The sequence below is a fragment of the Rhineura floridana genome, chromosome 3, assembly GCF_030035675.1.
Source record: "Rhineura floridana isolate rRhiFlo1 chromosome 3, rRhiFlo1.hap2, whole genome shotgun sequence".
Lineage (NCBI taxonomy): Eukaryota > Metazoa > Chordata > Lepidosauria > Squamata > Rhineuridae > Rhineura > Rhineura floridana.
Window position 1 is genome coordinate 9032541 of NC_084482.1, and position 22420 is coordinate 9054960.

Here is a 22420-nt window from a genome sequence, read left to right on the forward strand (position 1 = left end):
ACTGTGGGGCACACACTTTAGAAAAAATCTGCACATAAAAAAATCCCTTATGTGAAATGTCACATTACGTTATTTTTTGTTTGACACGTAGTATTTCCTTTGTTAATTTATGCGTAGGGGGCGGGGAATTGAAAGAACGAAACTGTTTCTCTTTGGGGTGGTTTTTTGCTAAAGTTTTTTTAAAAAAGAAATCCCAACCCTTAACTCGTCATCTCGGAGCGTACCCCCCCCTCCTATTCGCAAAAGAGGCCAGACAAAGCTGTGATAGGGGCCTGGGAGTTTCCTACGCCCGTGAGAACCAAGATCAAGCCCGGATCTCGCTCACCTCCTCCTCCTCTCCAGCCGGAGTCTTTTTCTAAGGTTGCCGCCGTGTATGTCTGCTTCGCAAACCGGCCCTGGGCAAGCGGTGGGGAAATGAGAGCCGGGAGGGAAGAGAGCCTTCAACCCCCTTTTGCGATCCCCGCTGCTCTCGGCTGGCTCCGAGATCCAAGAGCATCTTCGCTTTTCTGCCCCACTTTAGGCCTCTGCAAAGTGTTCGCAGCATTTCCTGGTGTGGGCCATTTTGGAGAAGCATTTTAACCCGGCATCACTGAATGCGTGGGGAGGAGGGAAGGAAAAGCAGAAACCGCCCTGTGTTTTACACACACACCCTTCCACCAGAAGCCTGATCTGCTTTCCCACAGTGTGGGCCAATACTCCCACTTTTTTCCCCCAATCCACACGAGGAAACACAATCCGCGTTACGCATCCACAAACGCGCCCTTGTTTTGGAGCTATAAATAGCGAGCCCGGTGAGAGGAATGACTCGCTTAGCGACGGGTGCGGAAGCTGCTCGGCACTGCGCCCCACTGGTGGCCAGGGGGCAGCATCGAGTCTTCATTCCAATCCCCAAAGGCACTCCCTCCTTATCTCCACAGGGATGACCAGCTTAAAGGGGCCGCGCCTGAATTCCTGAACTCGACTTCTTCTTTTTTTTGCGGAGGCGACATTATCACCATTATAGGTTATTGAATGCACCCTGAACAGAGCAACAAGTTTCAAACTTGGCTGGGAAGGACTGGGGGGGGCGAGATTCTAAACAGTTGTAACCGGGGGAGTGGGGGAGCAGATTTATATGTATGTATTTATTAAACTATACCCCACTTTTCTTGATAAAATGAGCCAAATAAATCGTAATATACAACTTTATTTTATATAGCCCATTCAGTTATTTCCAACGTGCTCCTTGATTTGTTCTAGAGCTGCAACACAATCGGATTTATGGCTCATGACTGCAATCCTAAACGCTCTTACTTGGGACTGGAGTTAAACCCAGCTTCCAATAAACATGTATAGGACTGGGTTGCGCCTGGTTCTTGAGCGGCCCAATGCACTACATATTTATTCGTAACGAAGTCCCAATGTTTTCGATGGGACTTGCTTCCAAGCAAATGTTCCGAAGATTGCAGACGTCCCAGCGTGTTCCATAGAGCTCATTCTTGGCAAGCTAAATTCAGCAATTTAAATTCAGCGCCAAATGCAAGGCCCGTTTGTGGCAGGGATCGGCTCCAGGCGGGAGGGGAGGAGGGGGGAGGGGAAAAGGATACCTTTGCTTTACCACCACCCAGGCCTTCCTCTGCTGCACTATATAGCTGCCAGCCATAGCTCAGTGAAAGAAAACCAGCTTTACTTTGCAGGCAAAAGTTCCCAGACTCCATTCCCAGCAACTCTAGGTTTGGCTGGGAAAGACCCCCATTTGAAATCCTGAAGAACCGTTGCCTGTAGTGTAGGCAACACTGAGCCAGATGGATCAATGGTCTGACTTAGCATAGGGCAGCTTCCTATATTCTCAACCTCAGTATTGTATAGCTAAATAGGGGAGAGGGGCTGGAGAGTGGGTCAGAAGAACTATCTCCTCTCCCCACTTCCCCCTGAAACATCACACTATAACAAGGGTTCCCAAACTGTGGCCCATGGGCCACCAGTGGTCTGCAAGCTTCCTTCAGGTCAGCGGCATGTCTGCATTAAATATCCATATTGTTTTTAATTGTATTTTATTCCTTCTTTTATTCATTATGTTGAATGTAATGTATTCCACTTTGAGTTCTATGGAATGCAAACTGTAGTACAAACAATACAAATAAGAAATAAAAAGAAGCAATAAAAATACAATTAAAAATCATGTAGCATAGGCCATAGGTTCCCCATCCCTCCTCTGATCATTAGAGACCACTATCCCATTCCCCATCCCCACAGCTCCCCACATTATTATAGCAGAGAACTTGTGTCTCCCAGGTCCACAATCTATAGTTGTTTTTCCCCAAATCCAAGTAAACCAAGAGTGCACATCTCAGCAAAAGTCCAGCTTTTCAGTCTGAGACTGATGGCCTAAGGGAGGGGGTGGGGAGAAGGGGGCAGAAAGTAAGGGTATGGAACACAGTCAACAACGGAACCCAAGGCTGAGATTGATCATTTCACAGGTAAAAGTTGAGATCAGCAGAAAGTTTAAAAAAACAAAAAGAAGAAGTAGAAACAGCACACTGCGGAGGCACTGCTGTCAGCAAAACAGAAGGAAAGTGAGTCATTGAGATACTTCTCACACACACACCATACACACACAAATAATTTTGTAGTTTTCTGCAAATTCAAAGCACAGGGCTGGGAAAACACCAGGAACTGGGACACAGAGTTTTTGTGTCCCTGTTGCAAATCTGGCAAACTTGGATTCTGAAGCTCAGCAGGACTGAGACCTCTGTGGTACAAAAATCCCTACTATACCCTTAAGCAATTTGTTCTTCATCTTCCCAGTACATTTCCATCTTAATTGGGATTATAGCCAACCCTAGCGAATGGAAATCCAATTGTAGCTGGGTGAGAGGTGGTGTGATACATGCTTTTGGCACATGCTCAGAGATACCCTCTCTTCACTACTATTACTTCCCAAGGCCCAAGTTTCGGACATTAAAATCAGGCATCTGAGCTAAATCCTGGTGAACCCAGACTCAGATTAAAAGCAGGTCTACACATTGTGCAGAATTTGGAGGTAAATAAATGGGTACAGTTCCTGGAGCCAGCCGGTCTGGTGTTGAAGGGCCCTAAACTGAACTACAGAGGTAGGAAAGTAGTCTTGACTGCATATAGGCCTCCAATAGCTGTTAAAAAGCTCCTTAACCAATAGACTTCACTTCCTCTTTTATAATTTATTTTGGGGAGGGTGGAGAGAGAAAGAATCAGAACTCCTGATTCCCAATAATTCCAGTGCTCGAGAGTCAGGTAGACAACCCCTGTCCCTCCTTCATCACATTTTTACTTTTGACACACTATATCTGTGCACAAGAACAGTTTTTTTACCCCATTCCATGCACACACTGTGACCAACTTGACGGCGAATCAGACAGCAAGGATTCTCCCCACAAACCGTCCTGTTCACTCGCCTTAGAATGTTAGCCCAGAAATGTACCCCCCAAAAGCACGAATATCCTTGCCCTTTCTTTCACGAGGATTTACAACCGTGCAAATACCTTTGCACTGAATGATTTCCCTTTGGGGAGTTATTTAGACGCACAAGAGGTGCCTGCAAAGATGCCCCACAATTTTTCTCCTTAACACGCCTACCCCTGTGGAACTCGTCACCTGCAACCCCGCCCCTCCTCTCCGCAATCTTAGCTGTACCCCGTAAATGTGGGGAGGACCCCTTCTCACCAGAGCAGCTGGAGAGCGTCAGTCGAACGTGGATCCTCCACTAGGACGTAGACAGTCGGGGGGGGCGGCTCAGGGGCGGGGGGCCTCTCGCTCGTGTCATGGGACATCATTCCCTCACCCCACCCCCCACTGGAGCCCCCCGGAATCTAGGGCTCTCAGCGGTTGACGCGGCGAGAGGCGCTCAGAATCCAAGCTGGATATAATTTAGAAGTGCAAATAAAAGAGATGGGTGGGAGTTCAAGACCTGAGCGCAGATTGCAGAAGAAAATCAATAGGAAGCCGTCTCCTCCCAAAGCTAACTAGGGAAAAACATCCAGCCGGAGTATTGCTTCATTTTCCGGCTCAAAGCGGAGAAGGGGGTCAGACTGGGGGGGATCTCCACGGGAAATGACATCAGACTGGGATCCACCCACCGGTGAAGATGGAAGGGGGGGATGGAAAGGGACGGGGCGTGGCCAAAGATTAATATCAGCCGCAAGTCGAAGGAGATTTCTTGTCAACACTCAAGACAAAGTAACGGGGTTTTAACACTTATCGTCGCTCATCCCTGGAACGTGACGTGAATAGCAAGTGTGCTTCTGAGCATGTGCAGAATGATCGTTATAACGAAAACGGATGGCTGAGGCTGCAGGTCACAGGATGATACTTCCGAGTTTGGGTTTGTGCCCCTGAAGGGCTCATTTTTAGACGTGGCAAGTACCTCTCGTACAGCACAGTAGGGAGGAGAGCCTGGTAGGAGTCCAGAGTCAGTGAGTTCAAATCCCCTCTTGTGTCTCCTAGGTGTCAAGGGCCAGCTAAAGATCACCCCCACAGTGAGTGGCTCGGGGGTTACGTGCCCTGCCACCTGTGTAGCCATGGGCAAGCTGCAGAGTCTCAAGAAGCCCAGTTGACCCCCAGCTGGCAGTTGCGGACAAGGAAGGGACTGGCTGAGGCGAGCTGAGCAGGCCCTAGCCAGCTGGACTAGACTAGACTAGCCTCAAAGGGAGGCAATGGTAAACCCCCTCTGACTACCGCTTACCATGAAAACCCGATTTATAGGGTAGCCATAAGTCGGGATCGACTTGAAGGCAGTCCATTTCCAATGTAGTGGCAAATTCAGAAGTACAGGATCACCTTACCCCTTTTTTGCGGTTGAGACTGTTATCCTTGTTAATACCTTCTCCCACAACAGGAGTTTTCCCTAGGAGCCAATAAACATGAAAGAGGAGAGTGTTAGCCTCTGGAAGTGGCTAACTCACCTCCTTTCACTCTGATTGGCTCCAATCAGCAGGCAAGGCCAAGGCAGCATGTTAGAAGACCCTTTGCTGTGGCCCGCATACTCTCCTTTCATGCTGATTGGCTTGTAGGATGCTGGAGACATAGAGACCCTGCTGGGACCCTGCTCCCAAAAAAAGTAAGGAGTCTAAGACACCCCTGACTCTTACCATGTTGCCAATTAGAGGGGAAGGACAGAACCATGAAGGTAACAAATAGCTGGGATTTGTGAGAGAAGCATTGTCCCATTAAGGAGGTAACTAGATTCTAGGGTCTGGATCTGATCTGGTGTCCTCCCCCTCTGGAATATTCCCCCAAAGGAAATTGCAACCCTGCCTCCATCTGCCAATCCTGTATTAATTCTGCCATCAGCTAAGAGCCCTTTCCTTCCCCCCCCCTTTCTTGAGTTTGCTAAGTTTCTGTCACTGCTCATGTCAGTTTGGTCTATGACCGTAAATAAAAATCAATCAATCAGTCATTGCTCATGGTTATTATATTTTATTCATCCATTAATTCACAAGAATACAGAAATATTGAAACATTCTTATACAGATAAATATAATACAGGTAAATATTATGTAGCCATCAGAGAATGAAACCATTGCTATACATCAGTGAGTTTCATTATTACACCATAGTACAGCTAATATTTTCTGCTTCACATTCTCCTCTGCCTTGTTCATTTTTTAACAGACAATATAAGGCTGCCATATTTTAAGGAAAGAATTCCCAGAATATAATTTGCCATCCTATGAAAGTCAGCAAAATACGAGTTATTTGTTATCATTATCAGCCAAACCTTCCTTATGCTTCAGTCCTGTACACACTTGTCTGGGGGGAAGCCCCACCTAGCTCAATGGGACATACTTTTGAGTAGATGTGTATAAGCTTGTACTGTACTGTAAATTTCTTATTTATATTGCTTTAGTGGTGAATAATAACAATAATAATTATTATTATTATTATTTTACACAACTTTCAGAATAAATGGCTAGTATCTTATTATTGTGTTACAATTCCACCAGTATGGTTGCACTTTATTATTTCTTTCTTGATTGTAAATTTTATCCTTTTTATGCATATCATCTTGAGCTAGCGTTTTTCTACCATCAGGGATTCTGGGGCATGTTCTAATCTAAATTTTTATTTATTTATCAATTTATTTAATAAGATTTCATACCAGCCCTTCACCATAAAGTCCCAGAACGGGTTACAACAATAGAATATACAATTATAAAAACAGATAAAGTGACAATTATGACACACATCAAACTATTCCAAATGGAACAGTATAAATTCAGCAAAGAAGGTGGATCCTACAAAATGCCTTAACTGTCAAAAGCCAGGTTAAAGAGGTGTGTCTTCAGCATCTGGGAAAAGCTGTACAATGAAGATGCTAGATGCACCTCTGTGGAGAGGGCATCCCACAATTTAGGGGCTACTACAGATAAAGCTCTTTCCTGAGTCACCCCCCCCAAAAAACCCAAACTTCTGAGGACAACAGAACAATCAAGAAGGCTTCCTCTGCTAATCTTAACCCGAGAGAGTCAGTAGAGAAGGAGGTGGTAATTTTGGATATTTGGGGACTAAGTTGTTTGGGCTTTACACTCTAATGTGAGCACCTTGAATTGGGCCCAGAAACAAACTCGTAACCAGTGATAGACTAGTCCACACATCTTGAGGCATTGTCTGCACATGCAGTACAATAAGGTGTTGGAATTCTGAGGTGGTATACTACTTCAGACTCAGGGTCTGAGGATGCAATTTTAAAAAGTTTCTGTACATAAAAGAAACTCCTTGGAAATAAAAAGCTAGCACATTAGAGAGAAAGAGATTCTAGCCCACTCTGCTTTATGCTGTGCTAGTTGTCTACATGCAAGTTGTTCACATGGGGGAGCACTCAAATCTATAGTTTCCTACCACTGTCCAAAATGGTACAGTCCATTCTGTCACCTCAGAATTTAGCCTTCTCCAGCTGCATGTGTAGAGCTGGTTTCAGACTAGTTTGCTCAGGCAGCAGAGCAAGGTGACAGAAAGCTGAAGTTATATGTTGCAATTCAGACATCAGGTGGACGGATGGCATTTTTAAACAATGCCTCCTGTGTTTAAAAATTTCCTTCAAATAAAAAATGAGCCCAGCACTAAGACAGAACATTCAAAAGTGATATCCCACCCACCAGCAGTGTGAAGTGGTATAGTCCATTCTCTCCTCTCCCCCCCCACACCTGCTGTATTGTAGACCAAACCTAAGTTCATGAAGGACCCACTGGCCAAGGCTCTTGGGCTTCACCACTGACCCACCTAAACAGAAAGTGCTATCTAGAAAAATACACCCAACGCCCCCAAGATTGGTAGTCAGTGGTGCCATCTGGGCAGGACTTTGGGGCAGAAATCCAGGGCCTCACTCAGCAGAATGAATAGGAGGGCCCCCAAACACAGCAGAAACCACAAATGGTATGTGACCATAAGAAATTATCATGCTCGGCCTTCTCTTTGGCTTTCAAAATTTTACCAAATCTGCCCTTGCTCTAAAAACTGTGTCAAGCCTATCTTAGTAGATTTCAGAGGCAACTTTGGATTGAAGATCATGTATAGTGCATCCATCCTGTTTCAGTATTTGGAGGAAGAATCAGCCTTGTCATTCGAGTAGATGTAACATCAAACATTGGGGAAATAGTGGCTCCAAGTATGAGCTCTGAGCCTGAAAATTCCTGGCTCAAATCTCACCTCTCTACCATGAACTCATTTGATATCATTGGTGCCCTGGACTCCTTGGGAAGAAGTAGCTGGATATAAATTTAATAAATAAATGAATAATAAATTAATAAATTAATGAGTTGGGGCAGGCCACTCTCTCATTGGTGCCCTCATGGCAGAAGTCCAGAGCCTGACTCAGCAGCAAGAGCCCATAAGACAATGAAGTCCAGAGTTTAAAATTATCTAAGTTCAACCTTGCATTCTCTTCCTACCTCAGTCCCCCTCATCTGCAATATGAATATGATAGCAGTATTTATTTTTATTTTTAAATTAAATTTATATCCTGCCCTTCTTCCCAGAAGGAGCCCAGGGAGGCAACAAAACACTAAAAACACTTTAAAACATCTTAAAAACAGGCTTACCTACCTAACAATGGTGTGAAGCTTACCAATTGAAGATTCTGCTTTATGCATCCGAACAAGTAGGCTGTGGTCCAAGAAAGTTTATGCTATAGCTAATTTGTTCATCTTGCTCTGTGAGTTGGGATAATACATGCACATGAAGCACTTTTAATATCAAAAAGTGCTCTCTGAATTACTACTTAGAGGCATATACATGGGGGGAATGCACAAGGAAATCAGGACATTTGAAAACCTTTTTATACTCCCAGGCATTTTAATGTGTGTTTTAATGGTATTTTCATCATTATTTGTATTTTTGGATGTTGTTTGGTTCTTTTATTGTTTGTTTGTTTTGTTTTCTTGATTTACTGTATTTATTGTATTTATATATTGCTTGTTTTTTATCTTTTTGTACACCGCCCAGAGAGCCTTCGGGCTTAGGGCGGTATATAAATTAAATTAAATAATAAATAAATAAATAAATAAATTTGGATTACTGAGATTTAATATCAAAAAGTGCTGTCTGAATACATGCTACAGACACATACATGAGGAACGCACAACAAAATCAAGACATTTGGATCACTGAGATTCAGTTCAGTTCTAATTAATTTATTTATCTGACCATTTATATTCCATGACCCCCACACCTCTATAGAGTTCAAGGTAGCTGACAAGAGTGAGATTTTTTTATTAATATATAAAAAAAAACCCAGCAGAATAAAATCTAGAAAATCCTTCCCCGCCCACAATTTTTTCGCTGGAATTGGGGGTAGGAAACACGCGTGCAGTTCCAGACTGACCAGAAGGGGATGCTGTCGCCACGACTTGCCGTTTCCAGGCGGCTAATTCCTGCTCTCTCCGACCACCTACATTCGCTCCAGGCGCGGAAATGATGGGACACTTTGCAGATGTCTGGGCCTTTATCAGCTATTGGTCCAAAAATATCACTGGTGATTCGCGGGGGCCCCTTGGCAGTTCAGGCTATCGCGGATGGGCAAACCTTCCCTGCGTTGTTAACATCACCTGCTACGTAGTGTCATTCCAGGACTTCTGGCTTGTGTCTCTGAAGAAGCTTCCTTTTCTGTCTCTCCATCCAAGGAGGGGAGTGGCGCCTTCTTGGATGTCTGGAAGTCGGGAATTGACTGAGATGGAGAGAAACAGACTGTGTGTGTTTGTGGGGCACATATGTCTAGTATACCAAGCTGTGCGAACTGCTGGCTGTTAAATACTTGCTGGGATTCACACACTCTTCCTCTGGGCTCTCGCCCTCAATTTTTCTCTCCCCCTCTCTATGGTCTGTCTGTCCGTCCAGCTATCGAATCTTACACCCTTACGTTTCCATTCTGTATGTAGGATGGTGCAACTAATAGAGAACAGACATGGGTTCAAATCTTTGCTCAGATGTAAAATTAATATTCGACCAATCATGCTTTCTCAGTCTGCTTCACAGGAATGTTGTAAGAATAAAATGGGATAACCTTCATGTAAGGATATATATTCATACTTAAATGAAAGTTCTGTTCCTCAATTACATCTGTTTCACTATCTCTTCATTACTCTCTTTTCCGGCTCTGCTTCTCTTTGGATTTCACCAACTGATTATCCCTCCATCTTCCTGTTACATTGTCTGCCCATTCCTCTACATTTCTATAGCAGCAGTGTGGGACCTATGGCCCATGGGCCTAATCTGGCCTGCAAGGGCTTCCTATATGACCCACCAGACTTCTTCCAGTTTGCCATGTCCCCTGCCAATCATGTTGAAGTTATCAATCATGCCCTTGCACCCTTACCTGAGCTTATCTGCCTTATTCTTCCCTTATTGAGCTCCATTCTGCCTCTATTATGGTACGAAGTGTGTATTTTGTGGATTGCTGAGAAAGCACAGCTTCAAATTGGCACCTTTCTGATTTGAATATATAGTATCTCTGGCTGTCTCTCTTTTTTCCTTTTTTCCTTTAATGTAACTGCAATTAAAAATGAATTAAAAATCTGCCTGTCTGTCTATCAATCTGTCATTCTACTACTGCAACCCTATACCCACTTACTTAAGAGTAATTCCACCAAACTCAACAGGATTTATTTCTAAGTAGACATGCAAAGAAGTATGCTGTTAGCTTTCATACTGTGCATTTCAAGTGTTTCACATACAGTTCAGTGAAGTTCAGACATTATTTCTACAATAAACAAGTAAGAATAGTGATGTGCATGCACATGCGTGAACTAGACTTTGATGACTGGGAAGTGACTATATGAACTGATATTATTAACACTATTACAGGTGATGTGCGGTAATATACAGTGGTGGACTGGATGAGGGTCAATAAACTGAGCTTTAATCCTGGAAAGATGTAGGCTTTGTGGGTGGTGGTTCCCATGTCCAGGAGATAGGTCAATTGCCTGTTCTGAATGGGATTACACTCCCTCTGAAGGAGTAGGTATGCAGTTTGGGGGTTCTCCTTAATCTATCTCTGTCACCAGGCGCTCATGTGATGTTTGTGGCCAGGAGTGTGCTCTTCCAGCTTCTGCTGGTATGCCAAATGCAACCATTCTTAAACTGTGACAGTCTGGCCACAGTGGTCCATGCAATGGTAACCTCAAGACTCAGTTACTGTAACACACTATATGCTGCCCTTGTATCTGGCCCGGAAGCTGCAGCTAGTGCAGAATGCAGCGGCCAGCTGTTCACAGGAGCAGATGACTAGCAGCATGTCGCCCGACTACTGGAAGATCTGCACTGGTTGCCAATTTGCTACCAGGCCAGATTCCAGTACTTGGGTTAATTCACAAATCAACTTGGGCCCAAAGTATCTTAAAGACACCTGACACTCTATGTTTCATCTCAGTCACTAAGATCTTGTGATGGGGCACTTTGGGTGGTTTCCTGCATCCCTGAGGTTCAGTTGGCCTCCACCAGGGACCAAGACAGGGGAACTCTATCAACAGAGGTTCTAAACTGAACTTTTTAGGCAGGCCTTTTAACATTATTTTCCCCCTCCCCAACCAATACAGTATGATTGATGCTTTCTTGTTTTTCCTATTTTATGTTTATTGTTTTTAATATTTTATGCCTTTGTATGTTGTAGGCCATCTTGATGTACTCTATGAAAAGTGTGGCCTATAAATACTTATAAATAATATGAAACTGCCTCTGGTGTAATATTTGTGACAGACTATTCACACATTTAGGTAATCACTGGATTTTGTACTGCTCAAGTGATGAGCATGCAAGTGTGTGAACCAAGCCAAAGTCAGTTGTCACAGAGTGTGCATAATTGTACGAACATGCCAGCTGTTCTGTTGCCAGAGTTAGTGTAGTTGTGTATTTGATTGAATTGTTGCATTGTATAGTAATGTATCTTTGTCATTCATTTTTACCTGACTGTACATCATTAAGAATCATTAGCACATTTAATGTGCAAAGGCTCTTTCATTCTCACAACAAACAGTGTTGGTTTCTTTTTCTTTCTTTCTTTTAGACATGCTATGGCTCAAGCCTACCTGCAAGCAACAACCTTTGAGTCAGAAGCCCTGGTTTCTCGGTTGATCCCTAACCGTTCTGCTCATGTTCAGATGCACTCTTGTTATTTTCACTTATCATCATCATTCTTCAGTATTCATAGTAGTTTTTGTGTCCCAGATTAAACCACATCTGTTTGGGTAGGTCATTATCATTTCCCTTTTTCACTGAACTGAGAAAGAGGGAGAGTGATTTTGATCCAGTGAGAGAGGTTTTGAAAGCAGGTTGCCTCCAGTTCCATGGAACACTCTGTGGATGAATTCAGTAGGACTTACTTCCAAGTAAAATGTGTAGAATCAGGCTACAGACTTGCTTAATATGGTCTGGATCTTGTCCTTTGTTTTTAATGCTGCCGCCCAGTAAAGTCAGAACAAAGGCGGGGGTGCTTCATCCAGACCACCGCAAAATGTGTGACACAGCGCTATGTGTGTTTATTATTTTTCGGTCGTCCAAATGACGTCGCGCGGTGTTATGCATTTTCGCGGGTTAAATCCGCTCCTTCCAATACCGGCAAAAATGCGATTTGCTGTTTGAAATAGGGAATCTCGCTGTGCCACAAAAAAAGCGTTTTTTCCAATGGGAAACAGCGGGGGAAAGGCAAAGTGAGGACTATCAGCTGACAACCCGAATGGGAAACAGTGGATTATCCCGCTCCGATTACCCTGGTAATCGCAGTTTGCCCCTTCTGTACACACACACACACACACGAGATTACGGCAGGGTCTTCCAGGATGAAGAGTGCGTGGTGGTGCATTCCAAGGAGCAGGACTGAGCCATGACACCTGACTCTCTATCTCTCTCGCAATCACACACGCCCTCTCTTTTTAAAGAGCGGATCCTCTGACACGCGCACGAGACACAGCAGGGATGTTCAGATCTACCTCCAGCGCCCGAAGGGTTAAAGCATACAGCAGGAGAATAACGCGCGCACACACACTCCCCGAGACATACACCATACGTTGGGGTGTGCAGCCAACAGCCACACTACACTACAGCCGGCCTCTGCGTGTTTGTGTGAAAGTGGGAGCCGCACGCACGCACTACTGGGAAAGAATTATGACCCATCAGGGGCTGGACGCAAAGAGGTAAACAAACAATAAGCCCCCTCTGCAATCGCGTCCGCCTGTGTCTTAGCTCCCTCCACCACCACCCGCCTCATTTCGCTTGCCTGTTCGAAACCCTAGAAAGGGTGAATTTCCAGTGGGCAGAGACTACCCAGCCCTATTGGAGATGGGGTTGAAGAAAGCTGGCTTAATCGATTGGAGATGGGGTCGGCGCTGAGAGTGAAGACCCCGACTATACATACACACACACCTTTCTCTCACCTTCTCGCCTTTCGAAGATCTGGCTTGTTTACACGGCTAAAAAACCCAACCCGGATCAAGAGGGAATCAACATTGTCGGGGGGGAAATGGTAAGAATTCAGAGAGATGGGCAACTGGGGACGGGGGTCTTTATTATTTTTTTACGTTGAAGGGGTGTGTGCCTCTATTGTAGTTCCCTATCCACCCACCTTAAAAGTTTGCAGCGAGGGGGTGGCAAAACCACTCATCCATTAATTTTACGGTAGGAGGTGTAATGGGGGGGGAGAGAAAGCATTGGCACTGGGCCAGTCCTACATCAGACTGTTGGGGGCTGGGAAGAGGGGGAGGAGAGGAAAACAGCACAAAGGGGCAGAATTGGGACGGGAAGACATGAGAATTTGCTCACTCTGATCCAAGGTTTTTTGCTTTTTTCGAGGGGTGTCAAAGGACAAGAAGCATGCAATTAAAACAGTATTTAAATTTACAGCCCACCCCTTTCCAATTTTTCAAGGCAGATAACTGTGTATATGTGCCTCATTTCAATTATCCTGCAAGGCATTCTTGTTGGTATTGTTCCCATTTTACAGATAATAAATCAGCAAGAAAAACAGGGACTTGCCCAACACCACCACTGCGATCCATGACAGGTCTGAGATCCCTGGCCATCACTCTGACCATTGGGCTATACAGCTCTAATTCCGCCCCAGGTGTAAGAACTATGGGAGGGGGAGTGAGGTCACAGCAAACAGAAGAAGGTTTGGGGAAGCTCATCACTTTTCCTTTTTGTGTGAGCAAGTCCCTCAGAGTTGTGGCAGAGCAAAACCCACAATCTCCTGTTATAGGCCTATCTAGACCACTTCCCATTCCTATGCAGGAGACTCTGTGAGCTCGTGGATATGATTAAAGAGAGGGTCAGCTCCCCCTTTAAGTATCAGCTGCAGTATATGGCAATGTTGGTAGGGCCATGCAAAGAAAAGAGCATCCTCCCCACCAATTGAGTCATCAAAGGGCAGAGACTTCATTAGGTGGACAGATGACATTTGAGTGCCTTTGTGTGATCTCTCTATGTGGATGCTGTAATCTCTTTTCTTCCTCTAGTTAAGAAATGGCTGTTACTTGGTGTGGGCTAGTACATCCCTGGCATAAACCTCCCTGTGCAGAAGGAAGTATCTAAACCTTAGTGTTTTGATGAAGGATCATTGCATAAACAGCTACTCACCACCACCCCAGAAACAGCAGCATTTAAGTGTTGGAGGAATAAACCCCTTAAATACACAGTTGTCCAGTCTTATCCAAGAGGTGGCTGCCTCGTTCTGGCAAAGCAAACTTGAATTTCCAGTTTGTTTGGGTCTTTGGTGCTTTTTAGGAAGATGAAGTCCCCTGGTGGGTTAACCCTGATCCTGATGCCAGACCTACCCTGTGACCAGGGCTGACACAAACCCCATCTCGTATCATGTTTTGAATTAGCCACAGGGACCAATTAAATACTGAATGAGTGAAACAGGGCAGAAAGCAGAATTAAAGGAGACCCAACCTGATCATGGCAAAAGCTGTGGTAAACAGCAGGTCAGTGTATCAGCTTACAAGTGTGTGGAATGGTGGCAGCTGAGAACTAGGACCCCTGCATCCATTTCCTGGTTTGGAAGTGACACAGACAGCAGGACCATATTATGTATAGAAAGACCAAGGAAAGCTAGAACTTCTGGGTCCTGTTCCCAATTGCAAAGCTATAGGTGGCCTAGTGCAGGGAGTCTGGAAACAGCTCTGCGGCAGGTTGACCTAGTTTAATTTACCAGGCTGGTGGTGACTCCAATCCACATCTCCTTCGTCCCTCCCCGCCCCCCCTTAACCAGTGGAAGAATCAATGAAATTTTTCTGTAACTAGAAAGCAGAGGTGTAGCCATGCTAATCTGTTCCATCAAAGACAACAAGGAGGCATGAAGCTTAAAGAGGAACAAATTTGTTGTGCCGTTACTTGATCCCGCTTTTGTCAGATAGAAACTAAGCAAACATGATCTAATAACTTGCAACCAGTGGGTAGGAATCTAGGTTTGGGAGCTGAGCTGGAGAGTGTTGGCTCAAAGAAGCAGCAATCCAGAACTTCTGGATTATTACCAATGAGCACAGGTTTTTCTCTAGGTATGCACTCTGGATCAAATTTGGATCAGGACTCACACTCCAGCCCAGGATCTCTCCACTTCCAATGGTTATTAGTGAGGACTTTTTAGCACAGAGGGTCCAAATTTGGTCAAAGACAGGTTGGCTACTTTTGCCACTGCACACCATCCCTTCCTGGGCTGTGCTGTTTCTCCAGGGAAGTCAGGAAGGAAGGAAGCGCTTGGTGAATTGCCTAGCAACTGGTGTTGTTCCTGATGGGAGGGAAGGGTTGCAGATTTCCTGATGGGAGAGAAGGGTTGCAGATACACATTTCTTCAGTCCCCTCCTAAAGATCCCCTGGGTTAGAGCAGGATGGGGCTGGGAGCCACAAATTCAGGCCCTGGGAGGGGAAAGGGGACACGTTCCTCCTGCTAGGAGACAAGGAGGGATATAAATTTAATAAATAATGAAATAAATAAATAATAATGTCATGGATTAGAACAGGAAGCAGAGAGCCCTAGACGTCAGCCCTGCTGTGTCGTGTGTATGAATAGTTTGTGAAAGGATTTAAAGAGTTAAGCTGTCCCAATGTATGGGTGGGGAGGTCTGGGGGACTCCCTTGTCTCTCTCCTGAGTTGGTCCCTGGTTTTTTCTTTTTAAACTGATTTAAAGTCAGGTGCTGACTTCTGCTGCAAACTCTCTAATCCCAACTTCAATGGAAGAGGGAGGAGTGGGAGGCAGACAAATGAATGGGAACCAGAGAAATTGCTTAGCTCCCTAATCCCCATCCCACCCCCACCCCCGCCAACAGATCAGAAATCCTGGCTTTCACCCTCTTTGCAAAAATCCTGTAGAACTAAGAAGGAGCGGCAAATGTTTTCCTCTGAGGAAGTTTGCTGGCTTCCCATTGTTATCTGGTTAGCCACTATGAGAACAGAATGCTGGACTGTTGTTGTTGTTATGTGCCTTCAAGTCAATTATGACTTATGGCGATCCTATGAATCAGTGACCTCCAAGAGCATCTGTCATGAACCATCCTGCTCAGATCTTGTAAGTTCAGGTCTGTGGCTTCCCCCATGGAATCAATCCATCTCTTGTTTGGCCTTCCTCTTTTTCTACTCCCTTTTGTTTTTCTCAGCATTATTGTCTTTTCTAGTGAATCATGTCTTCTCATGATGTGTCCAAAGTATGATAACCTCAGTTTCATCATTTTAGCTTCTAGTGACAGTTCTGGTTTAATTTGTTCTAACACCCAGTTATTTGTCTTTTTCGCAGTACATGGTATGTGCAAAGCTCTCCTCCAGCACCACATTTCAAATGAGTTGATTTTTCTCTTATCCATTTTTTATCACTGTCCAACTTTCATATCCATACATAGAGATCAGAAATACCATGGTCTGAATGATCCTGACTTTGGTGTTCAGTGATACATCTTTGCATTTGAAGACCTTTTCTAGTTCTCTCATAGCTGCCCTCCCCATTCCTAGCCTTCTTCTGATTTCTTGACTATTGTCTCCATTTTGGTTAATGACTGTGCCAAGGTACTGATAATCTTTGACAAGTTCAATGTCCTCGTTGTCAACTTTAAAGTTACATAAATCTTCTGTCATCATTAGTCTTTTTGACATTCAGCTATGGTCCTGCTTTTGTGCTTTCCTCTTTAACTTTCATCAGCATTCGTTTCAAATCATTACTGGTTTCTGCTAGTAGTATGATCGTCTGCATATCTTAAATTATTGATATTTCTCCCTCCAGTGATCACACCTCCTTCATCTTGGTCCGATCCCACTTTCCGTATGATGTGTTCTGCGTATAGATTAAACAAATAGGGTGATAAAATACACCCCTGTCTCACACCCTTTCCGATTGGAAACCAATCGGTTTCTCCATATTCTGTCCTTACAGTAGCCTCTTGTCCAGAGTATAGGTTGCACATCAGGAGAATCAGACGCTGTGGCACTTGTTATGTAAATATGTATATATATTAGCAGAGATCGTCAATGGTCTGAGATGCTGTGTGCCAGTGTGTGCGTTTACCTAAGTAGCAGGCTTTTACCCTGCATTGAGATCACTGAGACTTAAGACTTAGTAAAATAAGAAAAGCTACTTTATTTCTAGAAATACATAGTAGATAGGAAAGGCACACCTAGTTCTAACTAGCTAACTAAGTTGGAGGCACAACACACAGGTTTGGGAGTTGCCCTCATGGCACAGGAGGGAGAGAGCAGAGACAAAGGCGTCTCCTCTCTCTCGGACAGTCGAAGAAAGGGAAGGGAAGGGGAAGGAAGTCAGTCAGAGCATCAGAGGTAAAGGTAGTCAAGCCTAGCCATCTGGAGGACCCTAACTCTATCTCCCTTCTGGAACATAAACAAAAGAACAAAACAGGAGTTGCTCTTGCCCCACTTCCAACACCTCTTCTCAACAAGTGTTTGGTTCAGCCTACAAGGTTCATCTTGTCTCGCAGCTTGCAATTTCTGACTTTGCCCAATGCCTTTGTGAGAGCATCTGCAGTCATTTCTTCTGTTGGACAATACTCCATCTTGAGTAGTCCTCTGCGGTAGGTATCTCAAATTAAATGGTGCTTCACATCTATGGGCTTGGTCCGTGACCTCACCCCTTCTGACTCCATGAGTCTGATGCACCCTTGGTTGTCCTCATGCATCACAACAGGCCCAGGTATAGAGATGCCTAAATCTTTGAACAGTTCAAGCAGCCACATCAACTGTATGCTTGCTTCAGAAGCTGACGCATACTCTGGTTCTGTGAAAGAGAATGCTACAGTGTCTTGTTTCTTACTTGCCCAGCTGATCACTGAATTTCCATAATAGAAGATGGTTCCACTGGTGGATTTTTGATCTGTAGTGTCTTCAGGCCAATCAGCATCTGCATATGCTTAGTTAATATTGTTTTTATTATGCTAATTTTAATTTTTATATGGGATTGTTCTTTGCTTTTTGTTCGCCGCTCTAAGTCCTTGGAGATAGAGCGGGTTATAAATGTTTTAAATAAATAAATTAAATAAATATCCCACTAGTTTGGGATCTCGGGTAGCTGCCAACTTCAGTTTCTTGGTTGCAGTTGCCTTCAGATATCTCACGACTCTCTTGATTGCTTTACAGTCCTTTTTGGTTGGCGAGCTGGTTTTTCAGCACAAGTATCCTACTGATACTGCCACATCTGGCCTGCTAACAGTGCTGATATACAGAAGTTTTCCGATGGCTTGTCTGTAGCTCTCATGGTCTTCCCATGGTTGTTTGTTCTGGTCTGGTTTCAGGTACCCTACTTCCATTGGAGTAGGTACTGGATATGCATCTTTCAGTCCTAGACTCTCAAGAAGGTCTTGGATCTTTTGTTTTTGATTCAGCAAGAAGGATCCATCATCTTCTCTTTCAACTTGTATTCAAAGGTAGTGCGTAACATCACCTAGGCACTTTACTTCGACCTCCTTGTTGAGATGATTCACTAGTTGTTGCTTGTCCAGTGGGTCTTGATAAGCCAACAGTAGATCATCAACATAAATCAGTAAGTAATTCCATCTATTGTTCTTGAATCTGCTGTACAAGCATGGCTGTGCTCTGCCTTGTACAAAACCTTCCTTCAAGAGCATTTTGCTCAGTTTCTCATTCCAGGCTCTGGCTGTCAGAATTTCTCTCTATTGAGTTGCGTAGCGCTGCGGAATGGTGAGTATTGAGTGAGCTTAGTGTGTGTGTGTTTGAATCTTTGCTAAGATTCTACCTTCCCTGCAAATTAGTCAGACAGAGACTTTAAGCTTTAAAATAAGAAACAACTACTTTATTCTGGAAGTACATGCTTGATAGGAAAGAGTTCTATATCTAGCTAACTGGCTATGCTGGAGCAACGAGCACTGGTCCCAGTACTCGCCCTCATCCTGGCTGAGAGGAGAGACAAAGAGAAGATGTCTGCTCCCCTCTCGAGAGAAAGAGAACACTGAGTGAGGCAGGACGGAACTGGGATCAAGCATCCTGTTGCTTATCAGTCTAGCAGGAAGGGAAGAGACGGCAGAGGATCAAAGGGATAGGTATAGCCTCAACCAGCAAGAGGTCTAGCTCTCTAGCTACCCTTATTAACCCCATGCAGCCTCAACCCACCAAGTTGGAGTTGAACCTCATACATTCCAACACTGGCAGCCTGTTTAAGTCCATAGATGGATTTTTGAAGTTTACACACTAAGGTTTCTTTTCCCGGAACTTCAAACCCTGGCGGTTGTTGCATGTAGATTTCCTCTTCTATTTCTCCATGCAAGAATGCTGTTTTTATACCCATGTGCTCCACCTGCATTTTCTTGTTAGCAGCAACACTCAGAAGAGTTCTGATAGTTGCATATTTGACTATAGGAGCAAACGTTTCATGGTAGTCTTGTCCATATTTTTGAGAGTATCGTTTGGCTACTAGTCTTGCCTTGTATCTCTCAATGTTTCCTTCAGCATCTGACTTCTTTTTGAATACCCACTTGCAGCCTACAACTTTCCTTCCTTGAGGAAGTTTGGTCAGTCTCCAAGTTTTATTTTTGTGTAGAGCTTCCAGCTCTTCCCTGGCTGCTTGCCTCCACCTCTCAGCTTCAGCTTTGGGTAAGGCTTCAATCTCTTTCTAGGTCTCTGGTTCTGGAAGTTCATCTCCCACAAGGTAGGCAAGTCTCTCCAGTGGTACACCGCTGTTGGTGCGTTCAGAGCATCTGAGTGCTGGCGCTTCGGCTGCCCCTTCTGGCTCTGTTGCCTCTTCTGGCTCAGACTCCTCGCCTTCCTCTGCAGGTGTATTATTGTCATACCTTCTGTGGTGGAAGAATAACTCAGCTTCTTCTTCCATTTTGCTGTCATCTGTTTTGTGTGGCGCCCCTTCTGGTTGGTGTGCGCACTTTCCTTCATCAAAGTGGACAGCTCTATATACTCCAACTTCGCCAGTTTTGGGATCTATTACTCAATATCTCTTCTGTGTTGAAGAGTATCCAATGAATATTACTGCCCTGGAAGTGTTGTCAAGTTTTGACCTCTTTTGTTTTGTGATGTGCACAAAGGCCTTGCACCCGAATACACGAAGGTGAGACACGCTTGGTGTCCTATCATGCCATAGTTCAAATGGCATTTTGTCGGTTCTGCAGGTAGGTGGCAGTAACCGCTGCTTCTCCCCAGTACTTCTTTGGTAACTGTGCATCTTCCAAGAAGGAACAAATCATCTGTCCAGCAGTCCAGTTCATGTGTTCTGCAACCCCATTTTGTTCTGGGTTGTAGACAGAGCTTGGAAAAGTTACTTTTTTGAACTACAGCTCCCATCAGCCTAATCCAGTGGCCATGTTGCCTAGGGCTGATGGGAGTTGTAGTTCAAAAAAGTAACTTTTCCAAGCTCTGGTTGTAGACAACTGTAGTCTGGTGCTCTATGCCTTCCTCACAGAGAAAGTCTTGTATAGCCCTGGACACATATTCTCCTCCATTGTCAGATCTTATGATATGTGGCTTTCTGCCAAATTTGTTGGACACAATTCTGACATAGTCCTTCAATTTTTGAAGTACTTGACTTTTAGCAGATACATTGTAGTATACCTGGAGTAGTCATCTATAAATGTCAGCATGTATAAATTTTCACTTTCATTGGCCCACAAAGATCAGTGTGAATTAATTCTAGAGGCTTTTTGGTTTTCCTCTCACTTTTCTTAGGAAATTTTGGTTTCACACTCTTTGGCTTTATACAGCACTCACATCTTTCTGTACATTTGCATTGTCTCATTTTAATGCCTCTTGCCAAATTCTCTTTCTCTAGAGCATTTACTCTGGCTAAGCTGGCATGTCCCATTCTTATATACCAAATATGCAAACACTCAGAATTACAGGTTTCCGTGACCATATTTTCATGCATAGCTTCAAGGTATTCTAAATGTAAAAGTCCATTTTTCAATTTTGCAGTGCAACATATTTCTCCTTCATCTAGAACGTGGCAAAATTCTCTACTCACATAAAGTTTACCCCCCCCCAATTCCATTATCTTAGTAGCACTTATTAAGTTGTCTTTAAAATCTGGAACATATAGACAGTTTTTAAGTTCAAGCCGTCTTTCGTCTTCTGGCATTTTGCAATGCAGTTGGACAGTGCCTATTCATAGAATCATAGAATAGTAGAGTTGGAAGGGGCCTATAAGGCTGTCGAGTCCAACCCCCTGCTCAATGCAGGAATCCAAATCAAAGCATTCCCGACAGATGGCTGTCCAGCTGCCTCTTGAATGCCTCCAGTGTCGGAAAGCCCACTACCACTCTAGGTAATTGGTTCCATTGTCATATTGCTCTAACAGTTAGGAGGTTTTTCCTGATGTCCAGTCAAAATCTGGCTTCCTGCAACTTGAGCCCATTATTCCGTGTCCTGCACTCTGGGACGATGGAGAAGAGATCCCAGCCCTCCTCTCTGTGACAACCTTTCATGTACTTGAAGAGTACAATCATATCTCCCCTCAGTCTTCTCTTCTCCAGGCTAAACATGCCCAGTTCTTTCAGTCTCTCCTCATAGGGCTATGTTTCAAGTCCCCTGATCATCTTTGTTGCCCTCCTCTGAACCTGTTCCAGTTTGTCTGCATCCTTCTTGAAGTGCAGAGACCAGAATTTCATGCAGTATTCAAGATGAGGCCTAACCAGTGCTGAATAGAGGGGAACTAATACTTCACGCGATTTGGAAACTGTACTTCTGTTAATGCAGCCTAATATAGCATTTGCCTTTTTTGCCACCACATCACACTGTTGGCTCATATTCAGCTTGTGATCAACGACAATTCCAAGATCCTTCTAACATGTTGTACTGCTGAGCCAAGTATCCCCCATCTTATAACTGTGCATTTGGTTTCTTTTTCGTAAGTGTAGAACTTTGCATTTATCCCTGTTGAATTTCATTCTGTTGTTTTCAGCCCAATGCTCCAGCCTATCAAGGTCCCTTTGAATTTTGTTTCTGTCTTCCACGGTATTAGCTATGCCCCCCCTCAATTTTGTATCATCTGCAAATTTGATAAGCATGCTTTGTACCTTCTCATCCAAGTTGTTAATAAAAATGTTAAAGAGCACTGGGCTAGGACCGAGCCCTGTGGTACCCCACTTGTTACTTCCGCCCAGTTTGAGAAGGAACCATTGATAAGCACTCTTTGAGTACGATTCTTTGAGAAAGGAACAGGTGTCCAGAAGCGGTTTTTACTTCCTGTATATAGTTTTTTAAAATACTTAAACAAATTTTTATCTTTTATTAGGTGGGTTGTACAGCCTGAATCAATTAAACATCTGTTCTTATAATCATGTTTCCTTTCATCAGATACATGGTAACCAGAAGCCTTCACTTTAGTCTGCCCAGCAGTTTTTCTCCTTTCTCCTTTCAGTTTGCCTTTGTTTAAAGTCAGGCTTTGCTCCTGTCTGACACCTACTGCAATCTCTTTGAACCCCTTTTGCTGTGTTTGTCTATGCCCTTTTGTGGATTCGGGCGATG

At 44.2% G+C, this 22420-nt stretch overlaps 1 protein-coding gene across 2 annotated transcripts in view; it reads right to left on the reverse strand.

The window, feature by feature from the left end:
• The window catches only part of TFE3 (transcription factor binding to IGHM enhancer 3), a 32515-nt gene extending 28460 nt beyond the window's left edge, over positions 1-4055 (reverse strand). The window contains exon 1 of one of the 2 annotated variants that reach the window (XM_061614269.1): positions 3682-4055. In XM_061614269.1, the coding sequence (XP_061470253.1) occupies positions 3682-3791 (110 nt within the window). In that variant the 5' untranslated portion in view covers positions 3792-4055. Of the gene's footprint in view, positions 1-325; positions 510-3681 lie in introns of those variants that run through there. The other variant, XM_061614270.1, reaches the window with a different exon arrangement.
• Positions 4056-22420: the final 18365 nt, after the last annotated feature.